Below are 22,727 nucleotides of genomic sequence, written 5' to 3'. Positions count from 1 at the left end.
TTCGCGCTGTTTGTCTTCCTCTGCAATGAGTTTGCAGTAGTTATTATCGCTGTTGTAGATGTACTCCGACAAGCCAAGGACTTCTGTTTTGAAATTCTGTTCAATTTCCCTATATATACCCAGCAAACACCCGATATCCCGTGGATTTACTGGTATGTCCACAATTGTTCCAACTCGTCCCACCTCCCACGGTTAGTTACTGAGGACTTGCTCAGTTTGTCACAAATTGGACGTCCAGTTATGTAACTCCAGGTCACTTCCGGTGGAAGACATTTTTAGTATATTCCCATTCGCGTCACCAATGAATATTCCAGAGGATGTCACAGTAGGATGTCACCTGGATGCCACGTACATAGGAGTTCATCATAATGCCCCTACTTGGATATCGTTTTCATGGGGTCCAGCTGGCTTGTTCAAAATGGCATATTATCATTATTATTCCCCAGGTGGGATGCAAATGCACATATCGCGGACGAAATCGTAAGACATATAGGCTATATAGCCATTTACTAGTGTACTGGTTTTATGAAAATATTTTGCAATCCTGCGTTGTATTGATCTAATGAAATTGTTAATAAGCTGAGCTATAAAGAGGTATATAGCAGTACCCAAGCGTGCACAACCGCACACCATTGCGAAATACGTGTTCTGAATATGTATCCCGATATAGTGAAATACAGGAACAAATGTGCGCTTCAAGGTGAAATTGTGATGCATGTGGCGGCATCACAACGTGAATCACTAGGCATAATACGCCAACGCCATGACTATTCGTAGCCCACAACACGTCAAGTCTGGCATCGCTACAATCGAGGCGCTATTGTGAAAACCAGACAGACATCTTTAGACCAGACAGCCTTCTTCCTTCTCGTCACGTGATACCTGACCAGTGCAGCGCGACGGCGCGTGCATCTGGCATTTGAATCTGAGTAGATGTCTTTGTGACTGATGCGACGAGTTTCTTAGAGATAATGGACGCAGACAAAACAGTCGTTGATTAGATTGAGAAGCTGTACGAAGCAAAAACTGAAGACTTGCTGTCTGTTGTTAGTGTTGTTGATTCAGAAACTCTACCCGAACCGCTCCAACAGAGAAACAGTTTGAAATGGTAAGAGTTCTAATTGATATTGATATAGAATGATGCGTATATAGACTGAACTACCGTATACACTTTTTGTGAGCGTAATTTAGCTTCTCCTTTTTCGTTGATAGTTTGTGTTCAATATCGATATATGGTAGAACATTCATTGTTTGCTACGCCTCATTATTTCTTGGAATGCAGATAGACCTACGCCATACTGTGAAGTGTGAAGTGAATACGCTGCAATATGATTGAAACGCCATGAACACCGATTTTCTGATTCATTCCAATAGCAATGCTTTGCTGGTCGTTAGACTGAATGTTCCTCAAGATAGTGATAACTGATAAGAATATCTTGTATATTCACGAGGTGATAGTAATTTATGGATTACCAGAGAACCCGGCCCTTGGAGAACCCGGCCCTACCAACCCGGTCCTTGGAGAACCCGGCCCTCGGAGTATTCACCGGCAATCCTAATATCCCACCTCCGGCAACCCTAATATCCTCACCCTACCCCTAATATCCCACCCCCGGCAACCCTAACCCTACCCCTAATATCCCACCTCCGGCAACCCTAATATCCTACCCTAACCCTAATAACCCACCTCCGGCAACCCTAATATCCCACCTCCACCAACCCTAATATCCCACCTTCGGCAACCCTAATATCCCACCTTCGGCAACCCTAATATCCTACCCTAACCCTAATATCCCACCTCCGGCAACCCTAATATCCCACCTTCGGCAACCCTAATATCCCACCCCCGGCAACCCTAATATCCCACCTCCACACAATCAATTGAATCAGGTAAATGTCACATCTAATGTAATGGAATAAAAACGACAAAATCACATCTAATATAAATAAAAACGACAAAATCACATCTAATATAAATAAAAACGACAAAACCACATCTAATATAAATAAAAACGACAAAACCACATCTAATATAAAAGAACGACAAAATCACAAAAATCTAATCTAATCAGGCGGTGGCTATAAAATAAAGATGATTAAAACCTAATAACAGAAAGCAGGTTCTTCCGAATTACTCACAAGCAAATCAGGTCGACATTCCGAACATTGGAAGTCCACACTACAGTCTTCTTTAACAATTCGTAAGTAGTCTTCTCGAGACATAATATCTTGTGGGCCACAAGCGATGTGCTGCCACATGCCGCACCCATCGCATTTCAGAGCAGCTTCTTCATCTAAAACCTCGCTGTTACATGAAACGCAGATATCCATCTTCTTATACGTCCTTCCCTCGCCAAGTCAAATCAATACTGAGCCGGCCACGCGTGGTCGATATGTGAAAGTAGCGTTCTTTCCCGCGCTTGGCGCTTGCGCAATCCGTGATCACGTGAACTGATCACGCCGTGACTGCGTGACCTACGCATGCCCTGACCTCCTTACAAGACCGACAAATCAGTTGATATTAACATTATTACTTTATTAATTCATATTAATACTTGTGAATACACTTAATTTCAAAATTTCCCGAGGAATTCACCGAGGGCCGGGATCTCCAAGGGCCGGGTTCTCCAAGGGCTGGGTTGGTAGGGCCGGGTTCTCCAAGGGCCGGGTTCTCCGGCAACCAATTTATGTAAAGGCATTTTTATATTGCTTGATCACTGGCTAACTCTGTATGGATTGTACTTGTTTGGTTGCGCCTGAGATTGATTGCCGCCATTATGGATTTTTCCCAATTTACAACTCTTTTCGAATGTATTCTGCTGACTTTTCCTTCGGAAACCTGATAAAATGAGTACATTCACTGAATAGTATGTCTCATATACAACCTATATGAGTATAATTGAGTATGAACAAGTGCAAGTTATACTTTGATGGGATGCCATGATTGGTTATTATCAAGTTCATTATTAATGACTATGGACCTTTCACCTTTGTAGTACATGAAACGCTCTTGCCGTGGCCAAATTCACCCTTTTATATAGCCGCACCTGTGTAAATTTTCCAGTACGGTAACGATAACGACAAGTTAACTGATATGAATATGCAAGCATATTGTCTAAACGTGATTGAAGGCATTATTTTTAAATTGGTTTGACCCCTCATCAAGCTCAGGAAATGCATGTGCCGCAATCAAGAGCCGCGGTTTGGCCTATATCGCCCAGCGAATCGCGGCCATCAAAATGAATTATCGAATTACCATTGATGACGTAATTATATTTTGGGTGATTCACAGTAGCCAATATTCTCGCCAAGGATAACCTGATAACTGATTAGTGTGTAAATGTACATGCAGCATGCTTACACCCGCATCGGTTTGTTTTTGTTTTGCGTACTGTCAGATGACTTTGACACAACCATTCTGATTGTTTCCTAGATATCAGCTATGTCCGCCATTGGTGATGACCACGTCAAGCAGACTGTACGAAGAATGCATTACAGAGTGTGTAGTGTACCGTCAACATAATGATGTGCTAAATACAGCATGGGCTTCGACTCGACAAAAAAGAGCACGGAACAAGTGGTTCCTGTATAATATCATTTTCTGTAAGTTGAATGATAGGCTTACAACCTATCATATCCGAAAATCAAATCAGAATCTATTCTCAGGCACTGGATGCAAAATTCATTCATCAACAATACCAAGTGTGGCGCCAGGCCCCGGCATGAAAGTTGGAGAGCAAAAAGGTAAAATAAATAACTTGGATACAATTTGCAAAAACCGATAATGGTTAAAGAATTTAGGGTTGGTACTCAATCAGTCGTAGCGTCATACATTTCTGCTCAAGTTCAAGTAACAGTAGTGAGCGAGTGCTCAAGTAGAAGTGGAGAATTTAGTTCTGATCATTGCACAAGCATCAAGAAGTGGATTAGCCCGAATTGTGGAATTCTTTAATAGAGTGTAATCGTAAGTGGCCATTTCCGAATATAGGTATAGTCAAGGTGAAAGTATATCAGCATTGGTACTCCAATAGCAGTAAAAGTAATATCCTAAATTTCTGCTTCAGCGTACGTGGCAATTTACAAGCAATGTTAAAACTACAAGCGAAAATAAATAATTACGTTGATAAGTCTTCATGAAATTTTAAGAAGTATCATCTGGCATCATCTGGCCACGAAATCGTGACTATTTCTGAATATAGGCAGTCAACGTATATCCATGGTGACTAGCGCGTATCTTCACGTTGAAGATGATCAGCATTGGAACCCAAGCAAAGCATCAAATTTCTAATCAAGTGTATGTAGAGATCTATAAGGCATGTAAAACTACTTCCAGTACAAGCAGAAAATGGAGTTGGTATGAAATCTATCTTGTAATTTGTTTGATAGAGTAGATTTGGTCTAGGTCAGGCGTAGCCAATCCGTGGCCCGCGAGTTAATTATCGAAATAAGTTGTAGTATAAAAAAATAGGCAGGGAATTTATTGTGAGCTTGCAAGACCAACCAAAAATTTGATTCGCGCCTGACCGCGAACTTTGGGATGTTGATGACGAAAATATCCAGTTCCGACGCATTCGCGCAGCCAGCCTGGGTCATCCACTTTTTCGTGTATGAACATAAAGTAGATTATTTCATCACAAATTTATTTGACTTGATAATATTCTTAGCACTTCGCGCGATTTAATGTCACTCAATTTTTAGCTTTTATAGTATTGTATCCCTCTCGTGAAAATTAAATATGCGCCCAATCTACGGAATTCAGCCTAACTATATCCGCAATTATGTGAAAAAGTGTTGTCCTACATGCGACTTCGCGTTTGCACTCGCTGAAAAATAGAAATCTGAAATCTTCGATTGTCATGTGATGGTCAATTGAGCCCAGCGGTATACAAAGGGGACCCACAATATATGCAACATTATTATTGCCCGAATTCATTCATCAACTTTGAAAAAATTTTGCGATTTTGGATCATATGGGTTCTATTCTAGCTGCACCTATATTCGCAAATAATGGAATTGTCAATAATATGGTGTTTTGGTGGAAAAATACAGTTGAAATCAATGAAACAGTAGCTCTTATAACATTGATGTAAGTCGGTATTTTTCTATGCTACCTATGTTTTACTTGAACACGGCGGCAAACCTGGGTATGCGTTGAGGTAGACAAAGTATGTAACTGTGAACGTGGACGTTGAAATTTTCTTCATCTCCTCAAATAGCGATTCAGGTTTCCCTCGAGGCCAGAGATCATTTGAGTCTTTTGTGATGCACTAGTGCGACCACGGATATTGTAATTATATTTTTGTGAAACTATTGTCTTCATGTAACTTGCCTGTGTCAGTTCCTTATTGGCGTTTTCGTTTCTGTTTTTGGAAATTTTTCCATAGAACTCGGAACGCAATATGCAATTTTTTCCGTACTCGACATTTGCAGTGTTGAGGGGTTATATAATGGAAGTATTTCTTACGAAAATTTCAAACGTTGCATTGCATCAAACAATCATTGCTCAATCTACGCAGAATTGCTGGGCGGTCTGTATGTTTGACACCCCTGATGTAATGGAATGTGACTTCTTCCCAACGGGTAGTCGAAGTAAAAGTAGTCAGTACTGCTCAAGTAACACATAATTTCTAGTGAAGTATATGTAGTGATTTAGGACATGTTAAACCTACCTCAAGGAAGCAGTCAGTGTGATGTCGTAAATTTGGTCGAGGTGTCGCTTGATTTTATCATATAACCGTAAGTGGCAATTAACAAATTAAAGTATTCAACCTTGGAACTCTAGTGGAAGTAGAAGTAACAGGAATTTATACTGGAGTATGTAGTGATTTACAAAGTATGTTAAAACTACTCCAAGTGAAAATTGAAGTTGAAAGGTACTCAAGTAGTTTGAACATGGTAGATGTGGTTGTAATGTTTCATTCTTTTACCATGTAATGGTCCGAGAACATGGGTAGCCGAACTAAAAGTAGTCGTTTTTGGTACTCAAGCCGAAGTAGATCTAACATAACTTTCCATTGAAGTAGAAGTAGCGATTTTCAAGGTATGTCAAAATTATTTCAAGTGAAAGTGGAAATATAAGTTGATAAGTACTGGAGTAGTTTGAAGTAGAGTTCGTCGAACAGGACTCAGTTCTCAAGCAGACATGTACGGGTAAGTAACGTAAATCTGTAGTGAAGTATATGTAGCACTTTACAAGGCGTTGTATAACTACTTCGAGCAGAAATAGGCAACGTAAAGAATTCACTGACATTGCTGTATATATTTCAGGCACAAGCGCCGAGAAGAAACGTTTTGGTGCAACTACTTGTGATTGCCAAAGAAAAAGAATAGGCACTCAACATCAGCAAATGGTGCATAGATTTAATTCTTGCATTGTGAATTTTTACTGAACGCTATTTGTCATGCTCGTTTTAAATTGTAGCGGTTTCATGTAATAATGCTTCTTTACTTTGACTGATTATCATTCATTAGTTTGAGTGGTGTTGGCAGTTACTGATTGGTAAATTCCTGTGACCAGACTTGGACAACTAGAAAATCTGCAGCTTTTTCAAATTAGATTAGAATTAGAGCTACAGTTTTTTTCCAAATTAGATTAGAATTGGAGCAACAAAATCTTTCCAAATTAGATTAGAGTTAGAGCTACACAACTTTTTCCAAATTAGAGTATAGAATTAGAATTACTAAATTCGCAAAAACTTGGGAAAATTGAATGAAATTGTGAATGAGAAATAAATCGGCATACAGCAAAAATCAAGTTCAGTTCCTATCAAATCATGCGTTCCCATAAGCATGAGAATGGTCTGTATACCAAGCTTGGCTCGTTTTGCATAATTATCTAGTTGTCCAAGTCTGCCTGTGACACATTTACTGTGATTACTTGTTGCAATATGATTTTTCACTTCAGCCTTGACTGTGTTAAGTGGTAGTAGTTCTCGCCTTATTTCACATTTTGTGTTTCGTTAATAGTTGTAGTTTCGTTGATAATAACCAATATTGTATTTATATTTTGCCAATTCCGTTCCCCACCGACAAAATACACGCTGTGTGTGAGCTGATATGATGTTGTATCCCATGTTGTTAGCCGTGAGGCATTGAACCAGGTATGGAGTGGAGATGATAAAGGGGGCGAATGACGCTTCCATAGGAAGTGGCGTCAAGTCCACAGTACGTCAGGCGTGTCCATAGGGAGTGGCGTCATGTCAACAGTACGTCAGGCGTGTCCATAGGGAACCACGTGACGTCCAGGCTAGGTCAGACGCGTCCATGAGGAGTCGCTTCATGTCCACAGCACGTCATTGCGGACGCACTCAGAGAGTGGACAGGACGTCTCTAGTTGTCGACAAACCCACTCCAGGGAGGTAACGGCCGGAAGTTACCGGATGTCCTGACAGCTATTCCACCGGAAGTCAACTGGACATCGAGTGTTTGCTGGGTAGTCATCGACCACCTTTTTCTGGCGATGTATAAAGCTTTGTTTATCAGATTTTGGGTGATGCATGTGGTTCACAGTCATCAGTTTTCTAGTTTTAGTGTCCAATTTTTTATTTCGTCTTTGAGCCAGTTCTCCACACCAAAGCTATATCTCAAGACAGGCACTGCAAGACTATTTATCGTATTGATATTGTTTTTGGAATTGAGGATTGACTTGAGCCTGCGAATGTATTCTTATTTTAGACTTGATTTCATTTCAGCATGTTTAATCTTGTCGCTTTCACATATCCCTAGATATGTATAGTGATCTTCAGCATTCAATTCGGTTATGGCTACATCCATTTTGAAATTCATACAAAAGTCGTAGTGGTGCTTATCTCCTATGAGGGTCTGGTACGCCACGGTCTGTAATTACCTCCCTGGTATAAGTTAATTTGAAACATATTATATCTTCGACTATACGGATCAAACATTAAAGGAGTCTACGAGATGATATCGCAAATATCATGATGAAGATATATCCCAGGGGTGTAGTGGGTTCTGGTTGAGTGTACCACCTTTTTGATTTCTCGTGTGGTATACGAAAAAAAAACATTAGACCCCTGGGTATAGGTATCTCCATAAAGATGGATGTGTTCGACTCATTTTCACCCTTTGAAGGGGTGTGAAAGCACAATTTGATACCTGAAAATGCTGTTCACCTCATTCACAAGCCACACTAGGGTGGACATCTGATGAGAAACACCCATGATTGCCAGTGCAAGATGCCCCGGGTCATTGATTCTGAAGAATCCACTAAATGTAACATGATAGTATGTTTATTATGCTATATAAATTGCTAAATCGAACGTATGGAAACATAGTTTAATACAACCGAGAAAAGAAATGTAATCTCAATATAAAACACGCTCTTCATTTCATTGTATCAAAACAATTTTTCGCAATGTATAATTTCATTGCACGCCATCGCTGACGGTAGTGCAACGCCATTTTTTTCTGATGAGTACGCGGCTGCAAGACCAGTGGGTCTGACAGTATACGCCTACATCCGAACGCCTCCCTAAGCTTTAATGGTTTATCTAGGCTCCCCATCACCATTCGATCCTTGTACGCAGCGCATTGCCAAAAGCTTAGATTTGTATTTACCCCTACCACCATATTTCGGATCCGAGCAAGACTAGTAAGCGGGAGTTTATAGAGCTAACCTTGAATTGACTTTAAAGAAGTAAAAAAGGTCAACTTTTCGCGGCGATCCTCGTATCTGAGGATAGTTTGTTTGGGAATTGGATTTTATTTTAGTCAATTTTCGTGACAGTTCCAGAATAACTTGATTTTCAAGTGTATATTGTGCCGGTATCCGGGTAATTGAATACATCATATCGAACGTTCTAACATTTTCACCCCCGTCCTACGTTTCCGCCCCCTGTTTCTCAAAATTCCCCACTGGAGGGCGATATCAACCAGGTTGGGATTGGGAACCACTGGCCCATGTCAAAATGAGGGCCGTGATACGTAAAAGTCCAAGTGAGCAGTTCAAGAACCAGCAAAAATAATATCGGCTTAGTGCAAGATGACAACTGATTCCGAAAAACCATGAATATCAATACAGGCGTAACCCAATGTTCTGCTTAATGGAAAATAAAAATAATGCACTTCATTTACGACACATACTCCAGACAATTACGAAATCAAATGGTTACGATAAGGGCTGGTTACAACAATCGTAGTACTCAAATCATATAGTGGAATATCAATTATAATTATTCGATTCGAGCAATGAGAGATTTTATTAGCCTAAAGAATATATGCGCTGTCACGGTCACACGAAGAATAGTATATTATGAGCGAAACAGATGGTTACTAGATACATCTACGATGTCATAGTAGACAGTACTCGAATACTCGACTCGGAATCGAAAAACTCCGGTACTCTATTATGCTCAGCCCTGGTCATGATTTCATAAATTTGAATTGCTTCTACATATCGGCATGAGTTCCTGTAACTGGTTCAACCCCTCCGGTTTCCTGGGCACCGTCCTCATTTTTCGGCCGTCGAAATTTTGCACCGAGGTCCTTCCAGATCTTCTCAGCCGTTTCTCTGATCTCGCTCGACCCGAAGCAGTACAGGAACGGGTTGAGACATTCTGTGACCCTTAGAATGGCGTGACAAAGCAGCATGAGCACCGCCATTATCTGGTGCGAGGAACTGTCTTGCAGCGAGGTAGTACTGTATATCATCGCCACGTAATTCACCGAGTACCCGATCAGGAAACTTACAACTACCGCACGTAGTTGTCGAACAGCCTGAAGCTCATTCTGCCTTCTAGTAGCATTTTCAGCACGGCTTCCTGCTGACGGCTTGGGTCTGATTATGTGCACAATGACAGCGGAATTGGATCCGATGATTAGCAGTGTAGGAATGAGCATTCCGATGGTCGCGGACAAGCTAACAAATATTAGCCGTAGGCTTCTGTCCCCTTGGTTTATCCCACAAATCGTAAACCCGTCGGTTGTGTCTACGATGTCAAACACGAAAAGAAACGGCGTTGATAACACCAGTGCGATAAGCCACACCAAAACTACAAGCCTGAAGCACGCTTGCGGGGAGATCTCGTTTCTGGAAGCCAATGCGTGAACCACACTACGATATCTGATTACAGATAGTAGAAGTACGTGATAGATTGTGGCGATCGATGTTGCTTGGTCTACCGTTAGCGTGGCAACGCAATGGGCAACTGACAAAGTGAAATTTGTGCGCTTCAAGCTCATGAGACTGGGAAGAATGTACAGCGGGCTGTTGCAGGCTGAAATGATATCGGAAACGCAGAGTCCCGTGACGATGATATGAAATATCGACCGTTTCATGCGAGACACCGTGAATAACATGGCGGAATTTGCCAGAACGCCAAAGACCGTTGAAAGCCAGAATAATATTTGGATGACTGTAGCTCCATTCTCGTCTAAATGAAGCCAAGTCCCGTTGGTAGTCAACGGTGCCGACGTATTTAGCGACATTGCATGTGGGACACGACCCATACAGCCGCTCATTCTACGAATGACTAGTGAGTTATTCTGCGGATCGTTTTAGTATTTGCAGACTGCACTTTCAGGCACTTTACCACACCGCATATTTTCCGAGCGGAAACATGAGCTCAGTTCGCAAATAGGTATATCATTAGCCATTTAGGCCTAAGCGACATGTACTTTAGGCCGATCATAGTTGCACTCAAGGTCTAAATCAGCAATCAAGTGTTACGAAATGTTAGATAAAGTCACTTAGGAATGAGGCTTATCAATCCGGAGAAATAAATGCTGTAAGATATCTTTTAAGCAGAGACGAGGTCAGTAGCTATTACATCCTTGCTTAACGCATTATCGAGAACATAAATATATGCTTCGATTAGGTGCGATTTTGGCGACCCCCGGATACCCTTCCGAACCGCGATGCAGTACTTTCAAAATCGATTTGGCGATGGGCGCGAAAAAGCCATTTTTATTGCAAATTTTGCATCACCCAAAAGTCAAGCGCACCATGATAGTCAAAACTGAATGACACAGGAACAAGCTGGTTGTCACATCTTAAAAGAGTGGCTCTTAAACTTTTCAGGCCGCGACCCAAATCTCAGTTTAGTGGCATATCGTGACCCAAGCCTCACACATCACTAAAAATTAGGGCGATTTTTTTACCTAAAAAAGGAAAATTTTAACCTAAATAATCAAAATTTTGACTCTTTTTGACCACCTAAACAAACTGAATTTCGACCAAATTTTGACCTAACGTATGCAAATTAGATGTTCTTCCAACATAATATTGAAATTGTACCACTTATCTTCATTTCTGGTTGGAACTGGCTGTCCTTGACGAAGTAGTTTGGCCTAAAAAAAAAGACGTTTATGGCTTAGAAACAGACAAATTTGTACATGAAAAAAGTAGTATTTTAACGAAATCTGGCCATATGAAGAATTCCGATAGTTACAATACGTATTATGGTAGAAATATTTAAAATTTGTTGTAGTACAGCGAGAGATACTTTCTTACATTCTTGGGTAGAAAGTGTATGTCTTTACTAAAAAGCTTGCCAAGAACGGAGAAAGAACGTTCAACAGCAATAGTTGTTGGCTGACAACACTGAAGTTTTGCGTACACTGCTGGTGACACACCGTGTTGCTTCATTCTGACAATGTCGTCTACATCACAAATTTTCATCATGCGCTTCTTAATATAAGAATGATGCAATGCCCAAGAAGTCTTTCTTCAGTTAGGATACTGCGGTACTTTGACCATAACACCATGTCTACATATGTTTTGTTTGACCGTTTATGATTCACAATATACAGACAATTGGCCGTTTACAACGGTAGTCCTATAAAGTCGGCTACAAACTGTAAAATATCAAATGATAAGTTCACCGACAGTGCAAAATCTACGATACAAACGAAATGCAGACGTCAAATAAGGTTTGACTTTGTAAACAATTTTAACAAATTTTGACCTAACGCTACAATTTTGACAAAATTTTGACAAATTTTGACATGTCAAAAAAAATCGCCCTACTAATAATGCATTTTTGATATTGGTAAGCTACGGTCTTACGGGCATGTATGACATAATCGTAGAGAACGCGCAGACGATAGTTGTACGCGACGCAGCTCTATGGAACATTTCCTGTCGCACGCTATTTTAAATTGTGGTGCGGTATTTTCCTCGGCGCGTCGCGTTTGTACTGCATTCGTAGTATACTGTCTACGCAGAATGCAACAGTGCCGGTGACGACCATTTCGACGGTCGTACATATCAATATCCGAGGTTCTGGCCAACCAGTACGGTCATTTTGGCGAAGGTTTTATCGCCATATAGATCTTGTTGGCATCGCACCTTGCCTAGCTTTATGCTGGCCATCACTTCATGTCTTCATTTGTTCCCGAGCGGAAGGGGTTAGCCTCGAAATAGCTGTGTCTCATAGTCCCTCTCCCGCTTGTTGCACTAGAGATACCATACGTCCTCTTTTAAGAGGATTTGTCCTATTTTTTGACTGTTTTGAAAGTGTCCTCGGAGGACGCCCAAATGTCCTATTTTTTGAGAATTTTGGTTAGATATGGGGCCAAATTCGACTGAGACACAATAATTCAGCACTTTAGTAACGCTCCGACGGCTATTTCGGGAGCTGTGCCGGAAAGTTGACCTTTATTTTAGTCAACCAACCACGAAGTGGGAAAAATCTACCATTTTTTCAGGATTTTCCTGCGGTTTTGCAAGTTTAAAATTTTGAAAAAGTGTCCTCTTTTCAGATTTCGAAAATATGGTAACCCAACCATACACTAAAGTAAGGGTGGGCAATTATTTTTCTGCGATGGCCAATCAGAAGTAGAAAATACGTTGGTGGGCCGAGTGAAATCTTTTAGCTATATTCTCCAGCGCATTTTAATTATATTTCAAAATTCGGTTAATAACTGCTGCTCAGTGAATGTGGTTGATGTTAGGTAATGAGAAAGGCACGGCGAGTTAAAAAAATATCTGTTTGTCGTCATGATTCGAAACAATCTATCCTCGTTCTTCTATTAAGACACTAAAACACTGATTCAGAAAGTTTTTTAGACACGCCCCCATATCGTGATATCACGAAATGTTATGAAAGAGATATATCAGAATGCTCTTAATATCAATGGATAGTTTGATGATTGTCTATGGTCGTTGCCTTCAGAGTAGTGTACAGCTTGGTGAAATAGCCTTGATGTTTAGCGAAGCTTGCAGTTCTTCAGAAATTTGCCCTACCTTGACCGAGTCTGTCTTCGTGTTTTTGTCATAAGATCGACTTTAATTAGAATCCTTAATCTCGGCGACGTGCTCGGCACAAATTAAAATGACGGATTTTCCCTGACTCCAGTATACAAATATTCAGAACTCTAAACCACTGGCGTAGCAGCATGTGCTGCCGCCCCTGGCTCTCGCTTAAAATGCCGCCCCCCCTCAGTAGACCGCAGCAAATTTCTACATAGATTCATGTTCAAGCAATCTTTTCAAAAAAATATATTACAAACAATATGCCGCGTCTCAGCCTCACCGTCTCAACGTTAATAACGCCAAAAACAATAAAGACAAGAAATAGCGAACGAATGTATTTCATTTTGGAGTCTTAATTAACACTTGTATAAATTTAAGCCCAATCTGTCAATCTAACAATTATTACCAACTTAAACAGTTCCTAGGACCGGTTTACCTTCACAGCTATCTCGGTCTGCTGTACCAAATCGTAACTACGGCTGGGCACAATGATTCGAGTACTCCAATCTGATGATTCAAGTCGAGTAGTAAAAGACGATTTTTTTCGAGTACAGAAATTATACGCTCCTCGCCATTGATGTTAATTTACCAACGATAATTATAGTTTCGATACTATTTTCCACTGTGGAAGCCTTGAAACATTGATTGGCCGTATCGCAGCATACAAAACATGTAGTGCAAAGTTATAAAGTTTAGTGGAAATACCACATGTCCGAAGTCACGATCATCCCGCAACATTGTCACAAAGTGCAATGAAATCGGTATGGTCGAAAAAAATACCAAAGTATATCTTTGATGTGATGGATAACAGGCGTTATATTCTTCGTGGTGACATAAGAGGTACATAAGTAAAATTTGACATATTACATACTGTTATGGCGCCATCATGAGTGATACTCGAATACTCGACTCGCAGCATAATACGTGATTCAGAATCGGATCACTCAGGTACGCGATTTTGCCCACCCCTAATTGAGACCCATACTTTAAAAGCCCCTGCAATACACAATGGTGGTAAAAACGTCATGTTGGATGGTGTCGCAATACCGTTAATAAAATAGCCCGTTCGCGTATCTGGTGGAATTGTCAAGAACACGGTACTGCTACTCATCATCATGATCCAATAAATAACTTGCGCTTATGTCTGAAGTATATATGATGTTCCATCAATTGAAGATATTTGCTTTGTCATAAGTATGAAAAATAGTGAGTAAAATTGGTACTGGGGGAAACGTATGATATATCTTTGAGGATCATAAAATCAATAGCATGCTGCGGACTATACTTAGAGTTGCATTTTAAACAAATGTTTTTTTTTTCAAACGTTGTATAATTATGCCGTAATTGAGTAAATACTTTCGGAAAAACATGTAGTATGAGCTTATGGACGATTTGAACCCCGTATAGTCTACGTATATACGACATGGAATGGTTGGAAGTTGGAACCCTCGAGATCGTCGTCGACTCAACAGTTATAGCACGTAGATGTAGATCATTGGTACGGAATGGGTGTTTAGTGGAAATACCACATTTCAGAAGTCATGATCACCCCTCAACATTGTCACAAAATACAATGAAATCAGTATGGTCGAAAAATGTGATGTATAACAGGCATTATATTCTTTGTGGTGGGATAGAAGGTACATATTTTAACTGTGACATATGGCATTCTGTTTTGAACTCATATAGAGAGATACTGGAGTACTCGACTCGACTCGACTCGACCCGACTCGACTCGAAGCATATTATTATTAATAAGTGATTCAGAATCGAATCACTCAGGTACTCGATTTTGCCGAACCCCAATCGTAACCCAAAGTATAGATCACTAACCTACGGATAGGTGGGCAACTTAGTTGTGTCACTTGAATACCCACTACCCAGACACTACTGATGAGACAGGTAAAAGCAGCATAATTGGTCATGGTCATCCTATAGTGCCAGGCCCTCCGTGCGGTCAAATTTAACAATACTGATCGTAATCGAAAGCTATCGTTGCCCTGATTCCGGAAATACAATTTAAATCCTGGTTTGAAAATCGGCAATTTTCCGCATAATCGCTCGATATAATTTCCATTATCATGGTCGATTGGTCATTGTGTTCCGATTGTTAGGAGTGGTTCCATTGTCATGTTAACATATTCCAAATCAGCGCGACACTATAGCTTTCGATTCAGACCAGTCTGATTAAATTTTAGCTCCCGGGACGCCAGCTATATAGGACTACCAATTACGCTACTTTTAGCCGGCTGTGTAGTGTACACTGTGCACTAGGGCTCTTCAAAAATGACTTTTTTTTTCTCAAATCGCACTGGCTACTTGATAAAATTGTTAGGTTGCCTACACACCAAATTTGGTTCAATTCCAACCAGTAGCCGCATTGCTACAGGAGAAGAAAGTTTCTATTCATTATATAAAAATAAATAACAAAAAATTTGAAAATTTTCTGTTCACCCCATTGAAAGTGTTAGGTTGTCTATAGAAACGATGTTCACCAAATTTTGTTAAATTCCGAACAGTGGAAGCGGAGTTATTGCCGTCGAGAAATTTGGATTCGAATAAAATAGTATTTACGGTGGGGACCACAATAATACATAATTAAAGAATTGGTGTGCACTGTACAGCGTCATTTTGCCGCCCCCTTGGAGCCTGCCGCCCCTGGCGCAGAGCCAGAACCGCCAGGTGGCTGCTACGCCACTGCTCTAAACCAGTGGTTCCCAACCGTTGATAATGTGTTGTACTTACAACGACCATTTAAAGCATGTGTACAATGTACATATCAACTTTTATACTCTATATGGGTAATTTTAGGATTGATAGACACGGCTTGGCGAGTGCAATTATATTAAACAAACTGCAAAAGCGTAAAATACCTACAGGGTAATAACGAAAAGTGTCTTTCGCCGATTTTCACCCCAGCGTAGGGTGCAAATCAGATAAACGGCACTTTGAGGTATCGGATTATGTTTTGACGCCCTTGAAACGTGTACAAATGAGTCAAACACACAAATTCTGATGAAGATACAGTATTTCATAGGTATATGTACTGGATTCTGTTTTCGTGTATCACCCTAACAAATATCAGAAAGCCGATATGAAAACAAAACCCATTATAATACTAGCATGCAGCGGGGATGTACGACCATAAGTATCTATGTGCATTGTGCAATTGTGCATTTAACTCAATTTCAAGGTACAATTTGATACCTGAAAGTGCCGGTTACCTGATTTACATCCTGCTATATTCATCTATTTTCCGCCCATTATGAATTTACATTGCCTGGGAATATACGCGAAGTAGTATTGAACTTACTGCTATTTATGCTTGGCTATTAGTCGTTATCTAGACGCTAGTAAAATTGTACGGGCACTAGCTCGTCACTGAAAAATATCTATAGAATTATATATCACCAGTCGACCTACATGTAGAAGTAAAGTCAATGAGAGCCTAAAGAAGGCTTGCATGGGGCCGTATGCTTGTCATACTTTGCTACATAGACTTTATTTTGAATGTGGATTACGCATGCCAAGTATGTAGGCAGCGTAATCGTGGCATATTAATGAACAGGCTTCAAAGTCATCCAATTCTCTGTTCATTTTCTACAGCCAATGGTTTTAGTTCACACAACAACATTCAAAAGTAGGTTTTATGTTTTGTATTCCAAACAAACTTTCGCGGAATCGCGGGCCGCACTTTGCCCCGGTCTGCACTAAAGCATCGCAACGGTATCCGATGGTATTTTCCAGTCAAAGCATTGTCGGATAAATTTTAGCAGGATTTCAAACCACTTTGTGTAGTACTAAGGTCGATACATTTTATTGTCTCGCTTGTTGGCTATAGTAACCAACACAGTGACCTTGGAAAGGTACGAACTAACCACAGGAAATCGCACGAAGAAATTTTTCGTTGCAAAAATTTCAACAAATATCACATACATAATACAACATTGTTCTGGTGTCGTCGCGACCCAAAATTATAGCCATAAATTATCCAAAATCATACCTACACATGGGTCACGACCCGTACTTTAAGAACCCCTGTCTTCAAAGATTGGACCTTTACCCGGTGACGGTGGAATGCTCCAGTCAGCTCGATATTTATTCTGTTAATTCACTTCCTTATTCAATTTATACTGTTAATCCACATTCTAATTCATGTCTCCTACCCACAAAAATTGATTTCATCAGAGTACTAAGAATGATACTTTTCAATGGCTTGTATTTAGAGCTACAAACGAGATGTACCTTCCCGTAATAAGTTTATACCTGAAACCATGTCGTGTTGTGCAAATCGAATGCTTGCGAATAAATAGATGTTTGCGAATAGATGTTTGCGATTTGAGCACCTCTTTTCACGATCGCTCCTTCCGATTTCAAGTTTTAGCAATGGATGATTCTTGGCAACGCGAGAAATCGAATGCAACCGTGTGTTTGTCCTGATATACGCATGATAACATATCTAACATAACAGATCTCGGGATTTTAACGCAGTGGTTTCCAACATTTTCGATCTCGTGGCACCCTCTCAAAAGGAAATAGTTCGCGGCACCCAATAGCACTTCGAGTACCCTTAGTGGCGAGAGAAGTACGTGTGTGGGCGAATTAGGGTATCAACTCCATTGTCGGAAAAAGCTCTGGTCTGATTCTTGACAGTAGCAAGTTCGGTAGCGTCGGAAGTTGATCTTAAATTATCCTCCCAACGTCGCTGGGCTCACGGCTTCTTTACAATAAAAATCCCCGTGCAAGATCAAGCAAAGGAAGAGATTAAAAAGAGCGAGAAAGCCTAAAAATTGAAAGATAAAGATCAAAGTCTGACATTAGGCTGAGGCGAATGCCAGATTGAGAGACCGTACTTGGCTACATCGACACCCTCGCATCTGCTCATTGCATAGCATTGTACAATGTATGTAATGAGCGGGTCAAAATAATAGAACCACCGATTATGACACACACGTAATTTGAATTCCATAATTTTTGTTACAAGTCAACCTTGTTTACCACATTTTCTCGCGGCACCCCGTCGTAGTCTAATTGACACACTAGTGAGCCGCGGAACACCGGTTAAGGACCACTGTTTTAAGATAAACGACGGAGGAAGAAACAATACCGTTTTTCGCTCGTGATATTTTCCTGCGTAATGTACACACATCTGCGTGTATGCCACGAAGTGCTCTAATCCAGTGGTTCCTAACATTTACCAATATGCGGAACATTCACGCCATTCTGCAAGCCTTCGCGAAATCCCAAATTTTTGCAGACGCATAAAATCGAAAATCAACCACAATACAGTGCATCCAACTACTCATCTAACATGGATTGCTGGCGCTCACAAAACATAATTAATAGTTATTACAAATAACCTTGACTTCTACTTTACCCTTTTTGACAACTGTTCATAAATTAGATGCTTTACCTTGGAAAGTACCATCGTATAGTTCGGTTTGAACGAAACAGAGTGATGATCGACAATTTCTGAATTATAAATGAGCATTGGAGATGGATTTGGCATTTCAAAATGAATGGATTTCGATATCGAATCTCACACTCTCCTCTCGCCTAATTACATGCAACGAAAAAATCATATGCGTGTGAGTGAACCGTGCTATGCGGGGGAGATAGCGTAGTTGTGACGATAAGCGCCTGCCGCCTAGGTGGCCTGGTTTCGATTCCGCGTCGGAGGTTATTCTGGGCTCTTCTTTTCCCGCGTCGCTGTTCTTACGGCGACAGAAAAAGACCCGATGGAAGAGCGCACTCACAAAGAATGATTTCCCCGGAATAGAGACTAACATCGAAAAAGGCACTGTGCCATTGGCCACTAGGCCGAGGTGGATGCCAGTTTAAGAGACCACAACTGTTCGTTCGGCATCCTACTATCTGTTCATTACATCGCACTGTGTCTTATCGCAGTGTTCATTGCGTGTGGTTCGGATGAAAATATAATCCACACGATTATTGATTAACGATTACTGATGACCGCATTGCAACCTGTGGGATAGTACGTAGTTACGGATGACGAACATTGCGCATATGTTCTACTTTTTTTTTTAATGGAACAATAAGAATAAGGTATTAAAATCAGTGGCTCCTTCCGTATTTCTGTGGCGACACATTTGAAAAAAACTTGCGGGACTTACGAAGCACCGATAAACCGTAGCTTTTGCTATAATTTTGCTTCGGACCAGCAAGAGTGAATTAAAATTTGCAAAATTTATTATTACGTATACTCAAAGCTCTTGTGCGAAAACGGGTTCGAAGACCTGGCCACCGACGCACTCGAAGTTCTCGTATAACACCCATAACTTATTTGACCGAAAACGGCTTTAGTACACTAGTTGACATCAAAACGAGAAAAAGAAGTTGTCTTCTTGATGAGACACTTAATGGCATGATGTGAGGAGCTTTTAACCAAGAAGTTGTACCTAACTGGTCTGAAATTGCCAAACATATTCAGCAGCAACCGAGTCATTGATAAACCGGTAGCCTAATTGTTGGAAATTTGATTAAAAAAGTGTTATCTCTCTTCATTTTAAATTTGTGTACTAATTTCAGCTGGCAGATGTGGATGAAATTTTCGCATAAATAAAAGTGCGGATGGTTTTCAGATAGGTTGAAAAGCACTGCTCTGAACAGCAACGACTGCGTTGATTTAGCGGTATAGTCGCTCGACATGGCGAATGACTGCATATATAACCGCCTTCATCCGGGGCATAGCGACTCCGGAATCTCCGGTTTTCAAGATCAGTCATGAGTAGAGAGCAGATGTGCATGGAAAATAAGAACGCATATTAATTTTGATCTAGCTTGAATTAGTTGCTGTATATAATTGTGCTTGATTTTCGCTGTTATATACCCTTCGAATCTTCAAGCCTCTAGATTCAGTTGAACGTGGAGGATAGTAACTATGACAGTTGATAGAACAACGGCCAAGCGGCTACACATATATTTACCCATCGCATCAACAAATTTATGAGCACCCATGTAGTATAACATACGCCGGTCAGCACACGTCACATATTTTGGGTGTGTATTGTGTGCACCTAATAAACATATATTGGTTAAGTTGACTCTATAAGCTTTCGCCAACACGATATGGTAACGGTCTCATACCCTTAGCGAAAATACTGTATATTTCCAGCCGTGTATCACCTCTCATATACGGGTGTGAATATACACCCGTGGTACACAAAATCAGAACAATACCTTGAACCTATACCGCGGTATAAATCGAGTACAGCATTTTAATCCAAATAAGCTATGCACGTATAAGAACGTAGGCGGATTTACGACCGCCATATAATTCTGAGTAGGATTCTATTTTCGTGTACCACCCTATTGGCCCTTTGGGTGTGAATACACACTCTTTTCGTTAAGATTGTATTAGAAACTAGAACCATTTGGAAGTTTTGTAATTAGTATTCAATATCGATCGTATGGCAGAATATCGTTATTTCATGATGACTACGTGCCGCACTGTCGCATAAATGTCAAGCCACGACGGAAGCTCATCAAATTGTGTTCTTCTCGTTACATAGGATAGTCGTGTACAAAAGTGGATCCTATACACACCATATATATCGCACGATACGTACCACAGAGTGTATCTTGAGCAGAGGTGGTCAAAGTAGTCAAGAAAGCTACTCAAGTAGAAGTAGAAGTAGCAACGAAAAAATCTACTCAAGTACAAGTAGAAGTACTTCTTTCATGAGCAACCTAAAACTACTTAAAGTAGAAGTAGAATTGACTGACTTTAAAAGTACTCAAGTAAGTAAGTAGTTTTGAAAACGATCCCGATTGGATGGACTATAAAAAGGTGCAAATTGAGCTATGTGATAGGTGACGAGCTTGATTCATATTGATGCATACCAGCAGGTATCTAATTTTCGATAGCATAAGCATTCGTCCACATCATGGGGTGAAAATGATAGTATTGATACGGAAATGCGATACTAATCCTCTGTTTTCTCGAACAACGCGTTTTGGAAAATTGCATGGTATGGCGCCATCCCCCTATAAGGCCCGTAGTTTAGTCGAAGAGCAATATGGAGAAGTTGTATAGGATACGGTGTAATTTGCGATTTGTAAACGTTAATAAAAAATATGGTGGACCGTAAAAATGCCATATTGTGTAGCTTTATTTCCAGAAATTAAAGGCATTACTGCACTTGCTTTTATACTTCAACATGTATGTTATTCGGACAAAAGAACTGATATTAATTATAACTCAAAGTATATGATACTGAGAATTGAAAGTGAAATATAAATACTACTTCTAAAAGCAGAATATGTATTTCATGTTTTTAGTCCAGAAAGTTTCAAGGGTGGTATGCTAAAACACTCTTCCAGGACACGCCATGGACATATATGTGCTAGATTACGATATGACAAGAAAATGCTTGATTGCGAAACATCAGTTTCAAACGTTATGATGAGCCATATACTGTGATGAATTATTTCATGGGTGAAGGGCGACAATGTGGTGTGAACGGAACCACGCCAACCCTCCGCCTAAATTATATTCACCGATACTTTCGTGAAATCATATGGTCACACCGTATCCACTGCGCGCGAAGCGCGACGAAAATTCTGTCCTTTACTAAACTTTTATGAAAATTAAATGTTAATATACTCCGTGAAAACAGCTCCGAAATTCCTCAGGCTATCTTCCTGATTGGAAGATTGAACTACTTCTACTTGACAAACTGAAAATAGCGAAAAGTAAGTAAGTAGATCACAAAATATTAAGAAGTAGAAGTAGCGAAAATCAGATCTACTTGAGTAAGTACCAGAAGTAGAAGAAAACTACTTGAGTACTTCGAAAAAGTAGAAGTACTTCGTTACTGACCACCTCTGATCTTGAGCAGTGGTTATCGCGACACATTGTCAGGGGCCCACCAATCGTGTAAACCTGTAAATTTGCAGCATCATTGGAAGACTTAGTTTATGATTTTTCAAGCTAGTGTATTTCATATGAAGCAGTTTTGCTTGATAAGTTCAAGAATTCAGACTTCGCCCCAGTGGAATGGCCGCCTGAGATAAAATATCCTACTGTTCAAACTCATTCCAATTCCCTGTAAGTCATTAACAAAGGAAATGTCAGAATAGTGGAGCGTCCGGCCTCTTAATCGATCCTTGGCCGGGTCAGACATCTGCGTCTTCCCGGATAGCGCGGAGAAGGGGACATGGTGGTGCTGACTCGGTAACCTATAAAACATTCTCTTCACCTTCATCGTCAAAGCATCTAAAAAATAAAACTGATGTCCTACTTCATTTATACATAGTCAAGGTGCAGGCCTATTGATTCGAACATATTTCTGCTTGAATATGTTTTGTTATGGTTTGCGGAAAAGATAAAATATGTAATAGAAAGGTAAATCAAGGCATCTTCGAAAAGTTTACAAAACCATCGGGTTTAAAAGCTGTCAGTCTCCGGGAATCACTGAACATTCACAGTCACTTGAAGAAGAATGCCTGAAATATTTTTCTAATTTGCCCCAATGGGTTGGAACTTGCAATA

General features: G+C 40.3%; 3 protein-coding genes across 3 annotated transcripts in view; 2 read left to right on the top strand and 1 right to left on the bottom strand.

Moving 5' to 3' along the window:
* Window positions 1-22,727, top strand: part of LOC145436036 (uncharacterized) — a 450,309-nt gene that overhangs the window by 401,822 nt on the left and 25,760 nt on the right. The window lies entirely within an intron of this gene.
* LOC145436018 (uncharacterized) lies at window positions 124-7,055 on the top strand. The gene is made up of 4 exons (XM_080313302.1): window positions 124-1,108; window positions 3,434-3,603; window positions 3,667-3,744; window positions 6,268-7,055. Exons 2-4 carry the CDS (start codon window positions 3,459-3,461, stop codon window positions 6,387-6,389), a joined length of 345 nt encoding a protein of 114 aa, XP_080169428.1. The 5' UTR covers window positions 124-1,108; window positions 3,434-3,458; the 3' UTR covers window positions 6,390-7,055.
* On the bottom strand, window positions 9,409-10,542 carry LOC145435401 (somatostatin receptor type 5-like). The gene has a single exon (XM_080312676.1). The coding sequence runs from the start codon at window positions 10,477-10,479 to the stop codon at window positions 9,409-9,411; it is 1,071 nt and encodes a 356-aa protein (XP_080168802.1). The 5' UTR covers window positions 10,480-10,542.

The sequence above is a fragment of the Botryllus schlosseri genome, chromosome 3, assembly GCF_051294905.1.
Source record: "Botryllus schlosseri isolate E-star chromosome 3, Bs_hap1, whole genome shotgun sequence".
NCBI classification, from domain to species: domain Eukaryota; kingdom Metazoa; phylum Chordata; class Ascidiacea; order Stolidobranchia; family Styelidae; genus Botryllus; species Botryllus schlosseri.
Note: the sequence above shows the minus strand (reverse complement) of the source record. Positions and strands in the feature narration are given on the sequence as shown.

What these genes read in the sequence shown, in the direction of transcription:
- LOC145436018 (XM_080313302.1), top strand. Translation starts at nt 3,459, where the DNA reads ATGACCACGTCAAGCAGACTGTACGAAGAATGCATTACAGAGTGTGTA. An exon ending in CCTGTATAATATCATTTTCT is followed by an intron (nt 3,604 to 3,666) that starts GTAAGTTGAATG and finishes ATCTATTCTCAG; the next exon opens with GCACTGGATGCAAAATTCAT. An exon ending in GAAAGTTGGAGAGCAAAAAG is followed by an intron (nt 3,745 to 6,267) that starts GTAAAATAAATA and finishes TATATATTTCAG; the next exon opens with GCACAAGCGCCGAGAAGAAA.
- LOC145435401 (XM_080312676.1), bottom strand. Translation starts at nt 10,479, where the DNA reads ATGAGCGGCTGTATGGGTCGTGTCCCACATGCAATGTCGCTAAATACG.